At 46.2% G+C, this 22,393-nt stretch overlaps 1 protein-coding gene across 1 annotated transcript in view; it reads right to left on the reverse strand.

Moving 5' to 3' along the window:
* Nucleotides 1-22,393, reverse strand: part of CDHR3 (cadherin related family member 3) — a 280,029-nt gene that overhangs the window by 76,809 nt on the left and 180,827 nt on the right. Inside the window, exon 13 of the mRNA XM_085654140.1 lies at nt 15,673-15,844. Within this exon, the coding sequence (XP_085510266.1) occupies nt 15,673-15,844 (172 nt within the window). The remainder of the gene's footprint in view (nt 1-15,672; nt 15,845-22,393) is intronic.

A 22,393-nucleotide genomic window follows, 5' to 3' on the forward strand; every position in this document is an offset into this window, starting at 1 on the left:
GTAGTTCCTCAGAAGTCTAAAAAAGAAAAATATTGATATCTGAGCACCGAGGAGCGTTTGCGAACCCTCCTGGGCATGAGCTTCACTCTGATTGGCTGCCAACACTCCAAACCAGGAGGTGTTGGCAGCCATCTTGTGACTCGATAGAACCGAGTCACAAGAAAAGAGAAAAAAAGAAGATGAAAAACAAGAAAAGGGGGCAGGTTAGAAACAACCTGACCCCCTAGACCTAATCCCACTAGGACCCCCAGGGCCAAAAAAAGCATTTAAAAAAAAAAAAATCTTCAGAATTTTGCCAAGAAAATAAAAAATCATGAAGCGCGAGCTCACACAGCAGGATTGCTAACTTGTTATATCAGACCCCTCCCCCTCCCTGCACCACTGTGCAAACACGCCCCCTGGTGTGATATTGGGGGATTAAGTCCCCTTCAATGCTGAGGGTCCCTTGGGGCCAACTAGCCCACCGGTTACCTCCAGTAAGCACCACAAAGCTGCATTGCAGAGAGGTGGTCCGAGGCCACACCCCTTTTAAAACCACTCTGCAAACTCGGCATGTGGGCTAGTTGGCCCCCAGGGACCCCTAGGATTCATGGGGACTTAATACCCCAACTTACAACACACCAGGGGGTGTGTTTGCACAGTGGTGCAGGGAGGGGGTGGGCCCTGATATAACTAGTTAGCAATCCTGCTGTGTGAGACTTACTGGAGGTAATAAAATGGGTAGTTGGCCCCCAAGGTTGATGTTGGGGGGCTAAATACCCCTCCTGTTACCTCCAGTAAATCCCAGACAGTGGGATTGCTAAAAAGTGTTTGGAGGCCACACTCACCTTTCCCTACAACTCTGAAAATGTGACTGCTATGTTAGAAATCAGCATTTAAAAAACCTTTGAATTTCACTGAAAAAAACATAGGTTTCAGGCATGTTATAGTTAGAAATTAGCATTTAAAAAACCTTTGAAATTCACTGAAAAAACCTTAGGTTTCAGGCACGTTATAGTTCAAAATTAGCATTTAAAAAACCTTAGAAATTCACTGAAAAAACCATAGGTTTCAGGGACGTTATGGTTAGTTGGACATTTCAATCATACAAAACCAGAGAAATTCTGCCGTTATAGTTAGTTCAGCTAACTATAACTCGTGCCCCAGCAATGCACTGCCGATGACGTCACATATTACATCATTCATGACATGGTCAGTGACATCACTGACGACATCTCAAATGACATCACTAATGACATCACTGATGACATCATCCACGTGAAAATCTGATGCACCTCCTCACACCCTAATATAACCTTTGATACACCCACTCTAAAATACAGACTACAATTTTTGAAACCATAGACATACCAATAGCAGTTACTACATACGCACTCACTGCTTCCTAGGTCTACATACACATCCACTCATTCACCCATACAGTCACTCATACATGCAGTCACTCATCAATACAACACTATCATATGCACTTATACACCTATAAAACACTCACTCACCGCCACTCATTCAGAGTCACTCACACACCTAGTCAGTCATGCAAAGAATCAATCACACTTCCATTTACTCACCTATACAGTTATACACACACCACCTCACTTATTCATACAGATACTAATGCATACTTACTCTCTTATACAATCACTGATACAAGTACACACTCATCCATACAGCCACTCTCGCATTCATTGACTCTCACGTATAGTCATTTATATACTCCAACTCTCAAATACACAGCCTTTTACATATGTAGTTACTTGGACTTGTACCACTGAGACATCGATTCATTCACCAACACACCCATACACACACTCACCCACCCATACAGCTGTTTCCACATGCACTCTTGAACCCATACACCCAGTGAATCAACCACTCACACATCTATGCATAGAGTCACACACCTCTCACCCACCCACACACACACTCAGGCAACCATACAAATACTCAGGCAACAAATCAATAACTCATATACACACTAATGTAGCTACTCACCAACCCACGCAGCAGCTTACACAGCAACAGACTAATACAGACATTCCCACAGTTTAGTCACTAACCCATACATTCAGTAAGACACAATTAATCACTCACTTATACAGTCAGTCGTGCCCCTACTAAATACTCCATCCAGACACTTATACACCCACTCATCCTTCAATACACCTTGGCATATATATAAAAGATATTTAAACTTTATAGAAGCACACACTTTATAGAAAAACACACACACAATGTCATCAGTGATGTCATTTGAGATGTCATCAGTGATGTCACTGACCATATCATGAATGATGTAATAGGTGACGTCATCAGCAATGCAGGGGTGCGAGTTATAGTTAGCTGAACTAACTATAACGGCGGAATTTCTCTGGTTTTGTATGAGTGAAATGTTCAACTAACTATGGCATCCCTGAAACCTATGTTTTTTTCATTGAATATATATATATATATGTTGAATGATTTTTTTTTTATAATACTAGGATTAAATATACATGTCTCGCAAATCTTTGTTAAATAGAAAAAATAAGAGTATGCAATCTCTTGTTTACATATAAGAATTTCTTTGCAGTTCCGAAACTAAGTCTGTTTTCATTGCCTAGTACCATGTGACAGGGAACTCTGTCGGTGGGTGTGCACTAAGCAAACATTTAAAACAATCATGGCGACCTTGCTCCACATGTGAACAAGGGCTTCTGTAGCCCAAAATGCGTCATCATTTTGTGAGGAACAGGTCAAATAGAAACATCTTGCCTGATACCGTTGGGTCCGTCTCTCCTACATCACCGCTTGGAAGTTGCGTGAGTTTGTGAGCCTTTTTGGATATCAGTACGGAAGTCGGTTGCTTCCGTGGTTGGACCCCCTCCCTGCAAGTTGGCAGCCACCCTCAACCGGAGTTTGTGAGGATCCGTGGTGGAATTTTGGCAGCCGCCCCCTATTGCAGCCAAGTATACTGTCACCGACCGGAGGACGAGAGCGACTGGGTCAGAGGACCCGTTGACAATCAGACTCATGTGGTGAGTTATACGGCATTAAGCATAGGTGGGGAGGTGCGGTGTAAAGGCAAGCATACTACAAGTCCAGTGATTGCTGGCTTGAGACCTCCCTAAAGAAACACCTCACGATGTCTGCGGAAATATTCCGTGAGAGAGAAGCAGCGGTAGATGAGGTATTCGGAAATCTGCCTACAACATCCACAATGCAATTGCATCCACAGAGCAGTGGGGCCAACAAAGAGACTGACGCAAAAACACTATTGAAGAATCTGGAAAAAAATATGAAGTTAGAAGCCACAAAATGGTGGGAACATAAATTGCTATCTAAATATGCAGAGGTGGGGAGAGTGCCGCGAGGATTAAGGATTCTACTCGCCCCAAGTTTCGATAAACCTAACCCGAATATGTTAAGAGAGTGGGAAGAAAGTAACCTCGCTGCCTCAATGAACCTTGTAAATATTTTAATCAAGTACGCTGATATAGATTGTTGGGGAATCCTGGATAAAATCAATGAGGAACTTAATAAACTAGAAATGACTGATTATATCAAGAAAACCCAGGAAGCTATCAATAAAAGATTGCACAAGCATGAAGAAAAGATTAAACTTAGAAAAGCACATAAATTTGCACGCAATCAGGCTGATTATGACAATGGGCAGATATTTACTTTTGCGCGCAAATTTGACAATGCTAGAAGACAACAATACAGCGAAAAAGCAAATAGTACTGTAACAAAAGTAACTCCAAATGCAGATGCAAATCATGAAATCTCGAGTGTTTTTTTTTTGTTTTTTTTTTTTTGTTTTTTTTTAAACCGTTTATTACACTCTCGAATATATACAGGTATGGGCCTACAACCTTCCGGCCGGCCGCTAAAGTGACAGCAATTAGTGACATATATACAATAAGGCACTTGGCGTTACAGAGACGCCAAAGCAGGAGGTATCAACAACGTGGGCCACATGACTCTGAGCCCACAATACGGTTTCGTTTTATACAACACTAACAACATAAAACCACACCCGCAAGGCAACCCGAGAGCAAGAGTGACAACATATGCTCCTCAAATGGGGGGACCCCAACCATATACTAAAATCGAAGGAGGGGAAGGGAAATAGGTCCGGGACTGGGAAAACACTGTGCCCGGGATTGGGGGAGGGGGTCATCTAGGGGGACGGAGCTGGTGAAGCGGGAGGCAACAATGGCGGCTCGCAAATACCCCCGCGGTAGGCGTTCCAGGGGCCCCACACCTTCAGCCACGCCCCAGGCTTACCCCGCGCCACATACACAACCTTCTCTCGGAACATGCACCAATCCATGTGTTCTTTCCAGGCCGACACTGCCGGGGGCCTCTGGGATCCCCACAGTTGAGCGATGTCACGTTTAGCGATCATATAACCCAGCGTCACCCATCGCGTCTGTGGAACCGAGTAGTCGGTTGGTTCCCACACATTCAGCAGGCATCTCCTTGCTTCAGGCACCAGCACGACATGCGTAACCGCTCGCAGGACCTCATGCACACCACGCCAGAATCGCTCCACCCTCGGACATTCCCACAGAATATGTAAAAAAGTCGCCAATGCACCGCACCCACGCCTACACAGTCCATCCTCGGCATAGCCCATACGCAGAAGCCCTGGCCCCGTCATGTACACCCGGTGAAGTATCTTAAGCTGGACGAAGCGAAGGCGAGCCGGGATGGCCACCTCCTTCGGGGAGGCCACCGCGGAAATCCAGTCCTCGTCGTCCAGCTCCAACCCATCGGCAACGCAAGCCTCGCGGAGCCCAGTCAGTAAGCCCGAGCGGTCATTAATCAACTTCTTGTAGATGAGGGAGATCGTGCTGTCCGGAACGTGGCCATCTAGCACTCTATCCTCCAATGGGGAGGACTCCGGGATGGCGGCCACGTCTGGGAAGACTGAACCCAGAGCGTGACGGACCTGCAGGTATCGAAAGTATTCACTGCCCTGTAGCTGAAACTCCGCCTGCAGTGTCTCAAATGTTTTGAATCCTCCCCTCGTCCAGAGGTCCCCCACTGTACTAATGCCTATCGTGTCCCACCTATCGAAGCCCTTCGAGGTCCATAGGGAGCCCAACCTCTCAGACGCATACAACGGTGACGCCCGGGTCAAACGGTCCTTCCATCCCATAGCTGCATTGGCCGCGTGCCATACTCGCACCATGACACGCGTGGGTCCCGTAAGGCGGGAATCGGGCACGCTAGTGTAGAGCGCTCGATTATAATCGCCACCGGGCAGGAGCATCTTGTCCATTTCAAATGCCGGGTTTAAGGCGGGCCCGTAAAGGCCATGATTAATTGCAGCTAATTGGGAGGCCCAGTAATACCGCTTAATATCCGGGAGGGCAATCCCTCCGTCATACCACGGGAGCGTCAACTTTGCCAGGGCTATACGCGGCCTCCCGTCCCAGAACAGGCGGCGCTGCAAACTCTCCACCTCACGGAAGTAACGCGCCGGGACCAGATCCATCGAGTTCTGGAGAGCATACAAAAAGCGCGGCAAGGACATCATCTTGAACAATGCCGCCCGGCCGAGCGGTGAAAGCGGCAAGCGCCGCCAGCGCGCGACGTCCTCCTTCAAGCGCTGGAGGGGGGGAAGCAAATTCCGCTCGTAGCGGGCCACCGGGTCCAGCGTAATATAGACGCCCAGGTAACGAAACCCCTGTGAGGCAATCCGGATCGAGCAGCCCCGCGGGAGAACAGGAGCCTCCCCGGAAAGAACATAGATACAGGATTTAGCCCAGTTGATGACAAGACCTGAGTTGCGGCCGAAGGAGCGCAGAACATCGACCAGGACAATCAGTGATTTACGCGGGGAGGCTAAGTACAACAGGATGTCGTCGGCGTAGAGGGACACGCGGTCCTCATACTCAGGGGTCCAACGGAGACCACGGATAGAAGGGTGCCACCGCAGCCACTCCGCCAGGGGTTCCAAGGCCAGTGCAAACAGGAGCGGCGACAGGGGGCAACCCTGTCGCGTGCCCCGTCCCAGCACGAATGGGGCCGAGACTCGACCATTCACCACCACCTGCGCCAATGGGTCAGAGTACAACAATTTGACCCAGCTGATGAATCCCGGGCCAAATCCAAATTTCGCCAACATCGCCCAGATGTACGGCCACTCGAGCGTGTCGAACGCCATGGTGGCGTCCAAGGACGCCAAGATGGCCGGCTCCCGCACGAATGGAACACGCGCGAGCACCCCGTGCAAGCGCCGCAAGTTAAGAGCCGTGTTGCGATGGGGAATGAAGCCGGACTGGTCTTGGTGGACCAGATCGCCCACCACGCCGACCAGCCGGTTGGCAAGCACCTTGGCGAGGATTTTAGGCTCCGCATTCAAGAGCGAGATCGGCCGATAGGATGTAACACGGTCTCGCGGTCTCCCCTCCTTGTGGATAACCACGATGGTAGCTAGACATTGGTCCGGCGGGAGGGAGCCCCGCGAGTGGGCCGCAAGGAACATCGCACGGAGGTGAGGTGCCAGTACATCCGGTCGCAGCTTATACAATTCGATAGGAAGGCCATTCGGGCCCATGGCCTTGCCCGAGGCGACCGAGCGTATGGCGAGGGCGATTTCATCCGAGGTGGGAGCGGCATCCAACGAATCCCTGTCCTCCACTGAAAGCGAGGGCAGCGCGATGTCCCGCAGCAGGGCATGGGAGTCCTCCTCCGAGCAGGGAGAGACCGGAGAATATACCTCGCGGAAATAATCCGCGAAGCAAGAAACAATGCCTTCCGGCTCAGTAATTCGTACACCATCCATCCTCTCGATCAGCGGGACCACACGACTAGCTCTCTCCTTCTTATCCAACCACGCAATCAGTTTGCCAGCCTTATCACCCACATCATACAGTCGCCCCTGTTGCTCTCTGCTAAGGCCCCTGGCCGCCTCCGTGACGAGGGCCCTATAGGCCGCCTGTTTAAGGTGTAGAACATGCAGCGCCGCGTCAGTCACCCCACTCCCCAGATCCCCCTCCAATTCAGTAATTTCGGCCTCCACCCGGGTCACCTCCTCCTGTGCGCGTCTGCGGGCATGGGAGATAAAGGAGAGGGCCTCCCCTCTGAGAACTGTTTTAAAGGCTTCCCACAGGGAGATAGCCGACGGAACGGACCCCACATTCTCCTCAAAATACCGTTGCAATGATTTAATCAGGTCAGCGCGAATAGTGGGGTCACGCAGGTACCAAGCATTGATTGGGGCTACCCTGCCCTCTCCCCTCGGGAAGACACCCAAGTGCAACAGGAGCGGGGAATGATCTGAAATACCCCGCGCCAGATGGCGCACCTCTCCCACCCTCCCAGCATAGGCCGCAGGGACAAGGACATAATCAAGCCGCGAGAGGCTACCATGGGCACCCGAATGGAAGGTGTACTGCAGCTGGGTGGGATGCTTTAAACGCCAGCAGTCCACCAATCCCAGTGTGTCCAAAAGGCCCGCTAACCACGCCTGTGCCCGGGGGAGGTCCCTAGGGGGATGACGATCCATAGTCCCAGAAGCCACCGCATTGAAATCCCCCCCAACCACCAGAAGCCCCCCCGGGAGGTCAAGAAGGAGGCGTCCCAGATCTGCAAAGGTGGTGGACTGTAGCCCCGGTGGGACGTACACAGAGACAAAGACAACTACCCTGCCCTCCATCCTCCCCACCAAGACAGTGTAGCGTCCCCTCTCATCATGGCGCACCTCGTCTATTTCTAGCGGGAGCGAGGTCTTGATCATGATGCCCACCCCCCGCGAGCCTGATGTGAAGCCCGAGTGGGCCACCAAGCGAAAGCCACGGCGATTCATGGCACAAAAGGAGTTACCAATAAGGTGTGTCTCCTGCAGAAAGACCACATCAGGCGAAATCCGTTTCAAATACTGCAGGACCACACCCCGCTTGATCCTATCACCCAGTCCGTTAACATTCCAGGACAACAAAGTCAAATCCCTACCCCCCATCACATAACGAAGCCATCATTTGTCCCCCCCAGAGCATCTCAAAAACAACAATACAATAACGGGTTTGCCTTGCGGTAGAAACGAACCACACCCCACCCCAACCCACCCAACCCAACAGAACTCCCCCCACCCTGCACCCCTGCATGAGCCCAAACAGCCCCCCCAAAGTGCAGTGTGCCTGTCGCCCCATAGATAAGAAAACTAACTAGTCCCCCAGAGGAGGAGGGAGATCCCCCAAGAGACCCCACACGACCTCCACAGGAGGGGAACTTACCCTAACAGTCAATAGTGACAACAACGCAGTCCAGAGCAAGGCCTACCATTAGTCCCTCAGTCCTGATCCGGCGGGCCCTCCCCACCAACCGCACCCCCCCCACCCCCCCGGTCCTGATCTCCGGGCAAAGTGTCTAGCCAGTCCCCGGCCACATCGGGTCGATCAAAAAAGTGCGTGTGGCCATCCACCTCCACTCTCAGCTTAGCTGGAAAAAGCATCGCATATTTGAGATTCAGGTCCCTTAGGCGACGTTTAACACCGAGAAAGCTCAGTCTCTGCTTTTGGACTGCCGGAGTGAAGTCAGGATAGAAATTGATGTCCATATTGTCAAGTTTGACCGGCCCTTGTAGCCTGGAAGTCTGTAGGATAGCGTCTCTGTCCCGAAAATTGAAGATCCGGGCGATGAGAGGCCTCGGAGGGGCTCCAACCTTAGGCCTACCCCCGGGGACCCTGTGGGCACGCTCCACCGCAAAGAATTTACTCATCCCCCGAGGCTGGAGATGGGTGAGAACCAGGTCCTCAACAAATAGATCCGCTGCCTCCGCCTCGCGTCTCTCCGGCACCCCGATAATGCGGACGTTGTTCCTCCGGGCCCGACCCTCGGAATCCTCCAGCCGACGATTCATCAGGGCGCTCGCCTGGCCAAGCCTGCGCACCTCCTGTTGGAGGGCCGCTACGTCCGTTGTGAGGCCCGTGGTAGAGTGGGCCAAAGAGTCGACCCGGTCGTTGGTTTTAGACAAATCAGCCCTCACGAGGCCCACATCCACGAGGACCGAGTCAATCTTCTGCGCCAGAGTGTCGAAGCGCTGGTCCACCGAGGCCTTCATCTCGGCGATGGCACCCATGACGTCTCGGAGGGTCAGGTCCGTGGGCAGAGCGGAAGCATCAGTCGGGCCCGTGGGGGACCTACGCGGCGCCTCTGGGGATCCCTTCTGGAGGGTGTAGCGGTCCATACTGTTGGATTGCTGGGCCGCGCCACGGCGGGTCGATTTTATCTTAGCCCGATCGCCATCTTGTTTTGTGGACATGGTTTCAATCCCCAAGACGAGTCAATCTCCTCAAGAAACGGGGGGCCGACAATCCAGTTCAAGGGGTCCAGGGGGAGCGACCACCGCTCCGCAGGACGGACCGCAGCTGGCGGACCGGCAGGGCACCCCAGCGAGACCACACCACCGCACACCGCCCCGCAACCCAACCTCGCCTGGCAGCAAGGAGGGCGCAAAAGCGAAAGTGAAAGTGCGGGGTACGCGAGTCACCCAGCCTTGCCCGCCGCTGTTGTTCACTTTGTGTCCGGATCGCCCCACAACTCCAGTACGGGGGGCCGGTGTGGAGAAGGCCGCAAACCTCAATCGATGCTCCTGACGGTGTCCGAGGTCCGATTTAAAAACGGAAAACGGGCGTCACCTCTGCTCGGGTTCACAAATACAGTCCCCTCATCTGGGACAGGATTCTGTCAGGATTTATGCAGGAGGTCGCGGAGGTCCTCGGGAGCCTCGCACCTACGCGGCCATCTTGGTTGCGCGCTAGGCTCCTCCTCTAGGAAGTTTTCGAAATCTCGAGTGTTGATACAATATCGCTAACTAGTGACTCTAGCGTAGAAGTTGAAAGCATATATATACAGAAAACTAAACTCAGTGTTGGGCAAGAATTGGATTTTTTAGGAGAAGAATGATTACAGACCCTGAGGCCGAGGCAACAAAGGAGGCCAATCGAAAGAGGAAAAACGCAAGAAGGCGCAACAGGAGAGAAAAGTGGAAACAAAAATCAAAAGAAAAAACCACAATGGCAGAAGAAACGCTGAAGAAAGACAACACTATAATCAACCTATCATCTGTAGTATTGACGAAAGCTGAAGAACAACTGCTAGCGCTTGGTTTGAATTATTGCCCAGGACAGAGCTTCAACTACGCAAGCACCAGGATTGATGTATACTGCTTCATCAGGAAACTAAAACTCAAAAAAAAAATTGCTATCAAAACCGATAAAAACAAGACAATTACACCTTTGGATGGCGACAAATGTGAAGGCAAAAGCTTTCGGTTTCTGATATCCCCACCTTATTAACTTTGCATGACCTAAATGAACAAACCTAATCGCAGTCCTTAATTCCTGAAATAGATGTGGCTACACAAGCAAGACTGCAAAAAATCAACTTGGTCCAGAAAGGGGCTGGGAGCAGCCCTTTTAAAACTAAATCTTGCTTTGTCCCACTCATGCCTAAAGATGCTGTGAATGTCTTCCATGATGTGGTTACTGAAGACATCAAAACATTGTGTTATCAAGTAAACAACAAGAGGAAGAAAAAACATCCTACAAAAAACGTGCATATTGCAGTCTAATGAAAAAATTGGGAGAAAATCATGAAATAATAATAAAAAAATCGGACAAAGGAGGAAACTTGGTAATATGACCTAAAAATGATTACATTCAGGAGGCAAACAACTTGGTAACACTGAATGCTAAGAGAAAACAACACTAAAAGAATATAATAAAGCGAGAGATATATTACAAAAGCAATTGGCACAATGGAGACGAGAAGGACTTATTTCTACAGATGAATATAAGTTCATGCACAAAGAATTTCCAGTCATCCTTGTGCTATATCTTATTCCCAAAGTGCACAAAAACATCATGCCTATCCCCGGAAGGCCGATTATTTCAGCCATCAATAGCGTGGGGGAACAAGTGGGACAATGAATTGATTACTTTTTACAGGACATGGTCAAGAAGTTTCCCAGCTATGTGAAAGACACATGAGACTTCTTAATGAAAACTAAATACTTAATATGGACATATGATTTGCTTTTAATTACCCTAGATATAGAGTCACTCTATACCAGCATTGATCATACTATGGGTTTGTGAATAGTCAAACATTTTTTAGATGAAAGACCCTGTGAATTTTACGAACACAACAACGTTGTCTTAGATCTTATTTCTTGGTGTCTTAATAATAACTTTTTTCTCTTTGGTAAAGATGTATTTAGACAGCTGAGAGGTGTGGCGATGGAAGCCTGCGGGAGTAGCAGCTTCTAATGAAGGTACACCGTGAAATGTATGACCAGCATGTCTTACACTATCTTTGATACATAGATGACGTTTTTATAGTGTGGAAGGGTGATGAAGCAGAGGCTCAATAATTCATTGAAGCGATTAATACCAATTCTATGAACCTTAACTTCACATCACACATTAATAAGTCAAACATTGAATTTCTGGACGTCAAAGCCTATATTAGAAAAGGCAAATTTGAAACAACTCTGTTTAGAAAGCCTACATCTGGAAATGTCTCGCTTCACGCAAGTAGTGCCCATCCAAAACACCTGATTGTCAGCATACCCAATGGGGAAATTTTAAGGCTGAAACGTATTTGCAGTCTAGAATCTGATTTTATTGAGTGTTTGCAAGATACTATGAACAGACTCAGAGCAAGAGGGTACAATGATAACATTCTAAACGAAGCCATGAGAAAGGCGAGCATTAGACCCAGAATCAGCCTTTTCAACAGTGGCGAGAGTGTTACACATGATTCAACTTGTGATAAAATGTTTCCACACAGAGAAAATGTTAGCCCTAGATTAATTACAACCTATAGCAATGAGGAAAGGAAAATAAGATCTATAAGTAAAAAGAACTAGCCCATTGTCCTCACTGATGGGGTATTATGTACTAGATTACCTGAAATTCCCTTGATCACTTTTAGGAGAGCGAAATTCATGGGCACTATTCTTGACAAAAGTTGCCCTGAGATAAGAAAAACAAATACATGGCTAAGGCCAGCTCAGGGCTTTAGAAAGTGTTCATCTTGCAGGGCTTGCAAGTTTGGTATTGACAAAACCCACTATGTGACTCCGTTCAGTGAAAAAGAAATAGCCATTGGCGGTAGCTTTAATTGCAGAACTGATTTTGCGGTTTATGTTCTGACATTCACCTGTGGTCTTAATTATATTGGTAGTACTAAGCTACAGGTGCATGTCAGAATCTTGCAACACCTATGAGCTATCCTGCATAGTGATCCCGCATATCCAGCAGCGAGGCGTTCTAAAAGAACACATGATAATGATGTGAATTGGCTCACATAATTTATAATTGATGCTATCCCCAAACCTCGGCCAGGAGGTAATAGGGAACGTCAACTAAGACAGCTGGAGACCAAAACGATCATAGAATTCGATAGTAAGTGGCCCAATGGTTTGAATAACACTGAAGACATGCACAATTTTCTCTAATGACTAGTAACAACATATATTTTACTTAGATGCTTCTATCATGTGGCCTCATGATACAGAACAACTGAATCATGTGGCGTCATGATACAGAACAACTGAATGAATCTTTAATAATTCCAGCTTGTAATAGATGTACGAAGGCAGATATCCCTTGATCATGATGTAATGAGTTTTTTAACCATCTTACCCATTGCATGAATCAATTTTATAGTGATATATTTTAGTATAAGGTTTTTTTAGCAAAATATTTATATGATTTTAACAGTATCTACTAGGATAAAAAGTTTTTTACTGTTAACAATATACTTAAATTTGCCTATATTATACTAGGTATCACTTTAGAATGCACTTTAATAATTCGCACTTTAGCACTATTTTGCACGTCATGTTTTTTGCTGCTATACACTCATGCACTTTACTATCTCTTTTTAAAAAAAACAATCATTACCAATAGGTTTTAGTGATAACATAATAATAGTAGGAACTTATGATATATATCCTTTCTTATTATATGAGACTAGTGAGACATACAAATAACAATAAAAATGTATCCTGTGGAGTATATTAAATGCATTGTTTACATGTCTATTCATTTATGACAAACTTTATTATTTATGTCACAATATGAATTATAAAATAATACACATTGCTGCATAGAACATCTTTTAAATATTATATCAGCACAAAAACACACATTTTTCAAAATATTAACAGACATATCGATAGTCTAAGGAAAGTGGTAAATACTAAACGAATTATGTTTAAATTTTCCAAATCTTTCTGAACGGTACTAAAATCAATTCCCCATGTAATATAAAAAATATGTAATGAGTAACGTGTTATATGGTCCTATATTGCCATCTTGGAGTTCAGGTTTATAAACATCAGCAGAACCTTTGACGGCAATGTAGGCTTACCTGTAATGTATTCTCTCCCTCTCTCTCTCTCTCCCTCCCCCTCTATCTCTCTCAATATATATATATATATGTATATATGCGTGTGTGTGTGTGTGTATATATACATATATATATATATATATATATATATTTGAACTTCTCATTTCACAGTTTTCTGAGGAAAGAAGACGAGTATGGACCCAAATCCGTGCTGCAATAGGTTTATTCGTTACACACCACCAGTTAGTCCGCCATGACGTGTTTCGGCCGTCCCTCGGCCTTGATCACATGACACGCTACAGACTGTGAAAGCTATTTTTAAAGTGCCAGTGCCTCAATTGTACATGATATATATATCAAAGAAATACCCTTTCAGGCATAGAGTGACGAATAAATTATGCAAAACAGAAGCAGAGAACTCTGGGTAGTTCTCAAGTTTAGGTGGAAAGCAGCTCCTGTATGGAGCACTCTCAACACCAGCGACACTCTAGATCTGCTCACCTCAAATGTCTGTTTTTCTATCAAAATCTTTAAGCATAGGATTAGCACAGTGCCATCCACGCCGAGATAGAAAAGGACAAAGTATTTTGCCATTTGTGTGTGTGTATGTAGAGCACCGGGGCCTGAAACCAGGGCCTACTCGTTAAAATCAGATGACTCCCTCCTCTGCCACCATCCACTTTCCATTGAAATGATGGGGAAAACAACCATTTCCACCCCAGGTCACATAATTTTTATTCTAATCAGGGACCCGGCAATCAGGAGGAATTCTGTTTTGAGGGTATTTAACAACAGATGATTATGAGTTAGCCACTGTTGAGTTTAAATGCTTAAATCAATGTCACAATCAATCATAACAAAAATTGCATTATATAAAGACACAACAAAAAATGGTGAAGTACAGGTGCAATCAAAGAATAACACAAAATTGAGAATAATAGACTACACATACAAGAACAATAACTGTAAAAATCTGTCAATTAACTGAAACATTTTTTTCAAATCTGAAAGAAAGACTTTTAACAATTAGTACAGTCCATATTATGATAAATTAAGTCAACGTTTCAACCCTATTGGTAAAATTGACCAGGGCCATCATCAGGACAAATTGTCAAAAAACATTTAAAGAGAAGCAACCTACAACAAGAAGAGAGAAACACAAGTCACCACTTGTGTGCAAAAAGGAAAGAATGTGAGCCAAGTATTATATCCACCAAGAAGGCTTACCTTTTCTTTCCTTTATATTTTTCATTAATCTTAAAATTTTCCCAAGGGAGCTCATCATTTGATACAGTTAGGGAGGCAGAGCAGCATTGGAGAAAATGCTCAGCAGGATTAATTTCCTTTGATGTTTTGGGAAAACACGGCTTTAGGTCAGCCAGAGGATCACATTGAGTCTTCCCTATGCCATGTCTTAATTTGTCCACCCAATGTATTCACCACTTGTCTACAAAAAGACTCATGCTGGATCATGGGAGTACCACTATTCTTCACAGAAAGGCAGTTATTTTAAGCTCCTAGTGGTTGCCTCAGTTGTATGTCACCCTATTGGAAAGCTCCTGTCTGCCCCAGCATCCCACAGAGCCCTGTGCTTTTTATAGGCCATGTTTAAACAACTGAGAGATAACTGCCACCATTCATCTGGCCCTCTGCAGCATGAGGTTCCCCCTCTCACCACAGCCAGCCCGATGAAGATAATCACTGACGACTCGACGGCATCTACAGCAAGGACCTCGTGTTCCCACTAGGGACAATCCCAGTGTCAGCCGACTCTCTAGATGGTCACCTTCATCTTCAATTTTGAGAGGCAAAGAGGGCTGCAGATCTCCACTCTATTAAACCCCTACCAATATTACAATTTGACCAGTATAGTTTATAATTCTGACTTTGAGAGATGTTAACTCCAGCCTTTAGTTTAGGTTTGGATGAATCGTATTTACAAGCAACAGATCCATGCCACTTATCTACTTGTCCACAAATGCACATCTTCTATAGGGGCCTAAATCCATTGATCTATCATCAAGTTAGCTGACTGAAAACCTTTGTTAGCCTTGTGTTACTCAGCTAATAAAGCAAGGATCAGAAATACATGTGGACACTCTCCCTGGAGCCCTTCAATGGAATAAAGAGACTGTGATATATTATGACACAGGTCCAAAGGATTTCCAGTGGTCAGCAAGCAGAAGAAAATAAAAAAAACTTAATAGGAGCAGTAGAGTTGCACAAGGTAGCATATTGGACGCACTGGTCTCTTTATGTATTTGTTTCTGTTTGCCTTAAAGAAGATGTTGGCCGCCACAACTGCAACAAAAAATGACATACCTGAGTTAATGAAGTATCGAAATGACGTTGGACCAGAATCCCTGTCGATGCATGACAACTTAAAGTTCTGAATGCTTGTTCCAACTGCTTGAGTCACTGGGACAGATAGGGTATATGCATTTGGCACACAAATGGGTTTTTCATCATTAGCTTCAAGAATATTTACAGTGACCTAATGAATAAGATAAGATTAGGGACACAAGACATTGTTTGGAGCACTGTAAAGCGAGAGAAGGCACACATATATTTTGCATATGAAAAAAAAAAATAGAAATGAACGCCATTAAAGGAGTAAAATGTACAATTGGTAACACAAGCACATTGTCATAAAACACATTCAGTCTAATTTAAAAAGCTGTAGTAAATGGATGTAATGAACATGTTACTTACCTCCAGTAATGCTCTTTCTGGAGTGTACTCTATCTATCTAACTACAAATGCTTTTAGAATATTTCCCAGGCACCAAACCGCATCAGAAAACGTTTCGTAGCAGCGCTTCTGCGCGTCACTGGGTAGTGCCCTTTGGCTCAGTGTTGGCTTTGTTGTGCTCTGGAAGAGGCAGAGCTGAATATAAGTGCCACCCCTGCACACTTTTGTTTTTTGCTTGAGTCTTTCAGTGCCCTCGGGCACAGAACACACAACAGTGGGAGGTACTAGTGTGCAGGGCTCTTATTTGGGACCTTGTTAGATGGTAAGTCAAGGCCATCCACATAAGCAGTTGGAATGGTAATAAGAAATCACCAGAAAGAGGGTTCCAGAAGGTAAGTAACTTGCTATTTTGATGGATGCTTCTTACCACAAATTCCTTCCCCTTAGAATAGATAACAAAGCAGTACCTGCCAAAGGTGGAGGGTCTGTAGAGTGGGCTCCAACTAGAACATCTTGGTGGACTTTTCAGCCTGGAAGATGTCAAAGAAAGGCACTCCATTTGACATCGCAGTGGTGGCAGCCTTGGCCATGGTGGAATTGGGCCTCAGTCCTTCTGGAGACTGCTGCTTTATGGCCAATGCTCAGCAGATCTTAATGCAGAGGTCTACCCACCTGAACAGTGTCATTTTCTGCACTGATTTTCCTTTCTTTGCCACAGAGAATCCTAGAAAAAGCTGATTGTCTACCCAGAGGCCTTTTGTGTGATGGATGTAAAAGCTTAAAGCTCTTTTAGGTGTCTCTTCATCTTTTGACGGGTGGGCCAAAGAACACTGGGAAAGTGATGGCTTGCCCAACATGAAAAGAAGTCATGAATTTCATTAAGAAGGCCACCCGGATCCTCTGCACCAGTTTGCCTAGAAAAAAAGTTGTGTAGGGTGGTTGCATAGAGAGAACCTGGAGCTCACTCAGGCGATGAGCTGAAGTGATAGCGATCAGCAAAGCAATCTTTAGGGTTTAGAAGCCAGGAACGTGCAGCTGTGCATCAGCTCAAAGGAAATAAGTACACATGAGAAATTTCAGGACTAAATTAAGGTCCCATAATGGCATCACAAATGGTTTGCGAAGAAACACGTGTGTCAAACCTTTAAGAAAATGAATAACAATAGGTGATTTAAACAAGGATGGCTGGTCCGGTAGACGCAGAAAGGAAGAAAGAGGCTATAAATAACCCTTTAATAGTGCGTACTGCAAGACCTTGCTTTTCCAAAGACTAAACGAATACGAAAATATCCAAAAGTTTAGCTTATTAAGAGTTTGTCTTGTCAACACCACATTAGGTCACAAATTTGCCACAGTGCCCATCCTAAATAAACTTTTTGGAAGGGTGCCTGATCATATCAACAACTTAATATAGCAAATTAGATGCAGTCAACTGCTGCTGCTCAATCTCCACACATGGATGTGCAGATTGCTCAGGTTTGGGTGGAGAACCCTGATATCCTGCTGAAGTGATAGCCTGATAGTCTGAACGGAGGGCAGATGCTCATACCCAGATGTTTTGGGTACCACACTGGCATGGCCCAGTCTGAAGACACTAGGATGACTTGGGCCCGGTTCTTCCTGATCATCTCCAGAGCTCTGGGCAGGGGAGGGAGAGGTGGAAAGGCAAACAGAAGACCTGTGTTCCAGTCCAGACGAAATGCATGTCCTATTGAAAATGTTTGTGGGAACTCCAGTGCGAAAAGGTTTGGACACTGTGTGTTCTCGACGGTGGTGAAGACATCTAGATAAGGTTCCTCCCACTGTCGGATGACACCCTATACCCCCTTGGGGTGCAGATGCCATTTGTGATCCACCAGGTATTGTCACCCTGGTGTTCAAGGATCCAGCCAGATTGCTCACAACCAGGGAGATGCCCTGACATTCCAGCCAGCTCCAGAGGTGCAGAGCATCCTGGCACAGGACGCAGTACCTCACTTCACCCTGCTTGTTGCAGTACCACATGGCGGTGGTCTTGTATGTGAGAACTTGCACCAGCTTTTCCTTGATGGATGGCAGGAAGGCTTTCATCGCCAGACGAATGGCCCACAGATCCAACAGATTAATATGGAGCCGAGTTTCCACTGGAGACTAAAGTCCTCTGATCTCCACCTGCCACTGGTCAGATTGTGGTTGAGCAGCCACCACTGCATGTGTTTTGCAGTTATCTCTGAAACTTGGACAGCATCTGACAGATTTCCTTGGTGCTGGGCACATTGAGGCTTCCAATTCCACTGCAGAGCCCATATATTCTGCACGGCGTAGCCACCATGCAGGACCCAAGAGGCAAAAAGTCTCAAAACTGTTATCAACAAGATCCAGGACAGAGGCTAAAATCCCAACCTGAATTTTCTGTACTCATTACAAAGGAGGAAAGGCCCTGAACCACACTGCGTCGAAGGCAGCTCTTATAAAAGGAAGTCTCTGAAAAGATGCAACTTCAGCTCACTGATCAAGAACTCCAACAATATCAGGATGTTTGCTGTTGTCCGGTCGTGGTCTACAGCTGACTGTGGTGAGCCTGCCTTCAACAGCCAGTCATGAAGGCAGGGTAAAATTAGTATCTTCACCCTCTGATGATGGGCGGTGACCACAACCATTACTTTCATGAACAGCTGAGGGGCACTTGTAATGCTGAAGGGGAGTAAAACACGCTGAAAATACTCTTGGCCAACATTGAAGATTAGGTAACCTCTGAGGGACTGCAAGATGAGCCCTGGAGATCATCCGGTCACCCAGATCCAGAGGCAGACAGAACCTGGGCCAGCATGAGCATTTTCAATTCCTCCTTCTGCAGTAAGGCATTCAGGGTTGAAGGTCTAAAATTTGCTAAAGGTCTCTAGTTATTTTTGGTAAGGCTAAATAGCAAGAGAAACAAATTGTCCCTATTTCGGGGTTCAGAACCCTCTCATTGGCCCCGTTGGAAAGTAGAACTTGCATCACTTGCAGTAAGATAAGTAGGTGCTCCTCTCAGAGCCGTTCTTATGTGGGAGGAAGCTGCGGCGGGTCAGAAAGAAACCGAAGGACAGAGACCTGCTGAATGATCAGGAGGACCCACCTGTCGGATGTGATGGATTGCAGCCCATAGAGAAAGAGCAGGATCATTCCTCCCACAGGGTAGTTGTGTACTACTAAGGGCAAACTAAAGCGGATTAAAGGCTGATGCTGCAGGGGAAGAAGCCCAGGAAGATCAAAGCTGCTGGTGACCTGTACATAGCGTGCCAGATCCCCATCCCCAGCCATGAAAGGAATAGGTGGGGGGGATGGCATAGCATGTTCGCCAACCCTCTGGAGTAGCCCAGGAAAGGCTGAAACTGGTGAGGAAAGTGTGTGGCAGGTGTCGGGAGTTTCAAAGAATGCAGGGTGGCCAAACTTTCTTGTAAGAATTTGAAGGCCCAATCAGATTTTTTGCTGACTAGTCAGGATACATCGAAAGGCGTATACATAAGGAAAGCTTGAACATCTCCTGAAAACCCTGTGGATTGCATCCACGCATGGTGATGGAGCACCACCTTAGTGTCAACTGCTTGCCCCAAGGAATCAGTAGTATCCAGGCCAGCATGAAAGACATATATGGCCACATCCTGCCCATCTTGAATGGTTTGAGACAAGGATGCCCTAAATTCTTCTGAGACTGCTGGCAACATCTTGCTGGCCATGTCCCAGAGGGCATGTGTACATTGGTCTTGTAGGCAAACTAAATTGATGGACCATAAGGCTATGCTGGCTAAAGAGAATTTTTGTTTTCCGAACACCTCAATCATTTTCAATGCCCTGTGTGGGGTCAGCAGGTCACGGGGAATCAATTAGTATTCACCATGCTGGTGGATGCTTGGACTACCAAACGCTCAAGAGTAGGTTGCTGTGTAAGAAAATGGCAGTCATCAAGCGCCCACATGTGGCACCTGTTCAGCTACTTGTTCAGTAGTGGGCAAGAGCAAGGCTTAGATCGAGTGCCCATCACAGTAGTACCAATTAATGCTTTGATGAATGGGAGTTAGGGCTCAGAAGATAGCAGGCCCAGGATGCAGGACTTCTGTAAAGACATTTGTCTTAACTTCAACAGAAAAAAGCTGTACGCCCTGGACTTCAGCAGCACATCAAATTATTGCAGCAAAGGATGCACTCTCTTCTGTTGGTGTCCCAAAGGCGTCAAATTAACCCCATATCCCAAGAGGTATTAAGCCCACTGGCCTCCTGTAAGTCCATGCATAAGCTGTCATCATCATAATGTGGGAGTAATTCATCCCTTTTATCACCATTGTCATCTTTGTGTGGTGGTAAACTCTGATCAGAGCCAAAAAGATGATAGAGCCTCTGAGAACAGCTCTGCGGTAGAGGGGATGTGTTGTCAGAATCAAACTGTACTGAAACCTGGAGCACTGGAATGGAATCGGAACATGACCCTGGTCAGGGTCGAGTTCAATTCGGCTCAAGGGTGGACATTGGAGTTGGCATCGAAACCCCATCTGGTGCTGTTGACGTTGGTAATGGCATTGATGAAAGAGGGAATGGTGCAGGTCTTGGAGCCAGAGTGGAAGTTGGCAGTGGAGTTGGTGTGGAACCCGAGACGGGCTCTAGGAACTTAGATGGGACTGAGGACGGTTCCGCTAACACTGCAACCCAACCAGAGGCACCTGTGTGTCTCTGGGGCCAGAAGGTGTGTCAGAAGGAGCTGGAAGAGTGTGAAAAATACACAGCATGGCCTCTTTAAAGGCCTTGACCAGCTTCGGCATTGGCAGAGGACTGTGGAACTTGGGACATGTCGATTAATTGCAGAATGGGCTCCAAATTTGGGTATCAAGAGTGAGGTCAAGTGGTACTTTCACACACTTGTGACCTCTTTAGATAAAGAGTGGCAGGATGAGGTTGAATCCTTCGCCTTCTAATGTTTCCTCTTCCATTGTGAAGAATCTGTGGTTTTTATTAGCCATCGAAGCACATTTCTTCCATTTCCAAACATTTTGAGTAATGTGGTGATATGTTGGATGGGGCGATGAACTCCGTTTCGCTAGCACAGTTTTGCCCACTTTGTGTTTCACTTTGAATGCATACTTCCGGCAAAACTCCACCAACCTCTCCATGGAAGAGTTTTTTCTTGTATGCCGCTCGCCAACGTCAAGTAGGCGAGGGCAAGTGAGAATTTACGTCCCCTAGCGTGATTTTCGGGTGCTAGAACGCCTCCAGCCGAAATTTTTTAACACAGGTGGTCGTGGCAGGTTCTGGTTGAGAAAGCTGCCATTCCAGTAGAAAATCTACTTTGGCATCAGAAAGAAGCAGCTACCTCTGGTGCGTGGTGCCATCTGCACTGATTTTAGAATGTGGAACAAGCTCCCGAGAGCCCTCGCACAAAAAAATCAGCACCAGCAGAACGACGTGCCAAATTCTGTCCACTTGCTGAACTCCTTGAAATCTTGCAAAGTTTTTATGTAACTCCACAGAATTCAGCAGAGTGAAACTCCCCGAGTTCTGCCCAACCCTAGTATTATTGTGGTAATTAAATGTCATAATACTGCATTATACCAAAGAAATATAATCATAGATATTACTTATTACTATTGCACCGCCATGCACATAAATTTGTAAAAAACTTGCAGAGACGTGATTACTGCTATATATTCCCCAGTTATTTGCCAGGACTCTTAAATCCAGAGTTAATGTCACATCTATAATGTACAGTAAAATGTTTACTCTGTAGATTTACCGCAGCACTTTAAATGTCTATACTTAGTGAAGTCAAGCATCTACTTGGCTAAATTGCCAGCACCAGGGATTGACCGTGATTGGTCTGCCTAGAGTCACTCTGATTTATACCACTCAATATATTTATATTATGACTAGTTGCACACTGGTGGGCAGAGGCCAGACACAAGGGGCATAACACTATTTCGAATCAGCCAAGGTTTGTATCTGCACAGGATATGGACAGTGGTAGGAGTCAGAACGCTCTAAGGGTGGCAACACATATGTCTACCATTTGCTGATGCTTTAGGTCATGTTTATCTGTCCTCTGAGTAGCTGTGTATTATCACCGAGGACTGCGAGAAGTAAATTCACATAATGCGAACAAATCGTGACAATGACTGCGCTTATGTGTAATATTCCAGAGTAGCATGTTACTCACACAAAAAGCACTTCAATTCCTTGTCAGAGGTCAGAAGCGCTAAAATAAATACATTTTACAATTAAAGTTTCACAGTCCAACAGTTTCTGCTCAAACAATAACTAACAAAAGCTACAAAAGAGCAACATCTGTCTGGTTCGTATACTTTGTAGGAATGTAAGGTGATTCCTAAAGTGAGATAACAAGAGT

This window comes from Triturus cristatus, chromosome 4_1 (assembly GCF_964204655.1).
Source record: "Triturus cristatus chromosome 4_1, aTriCri1.1, whole genome shotgun sequence".
Lineage (NCBI taxonomy): Eukaryota > Metazoa > Chordata > Amphibia > Caudata > Salamandridae > Triturus > Triturus cristatus.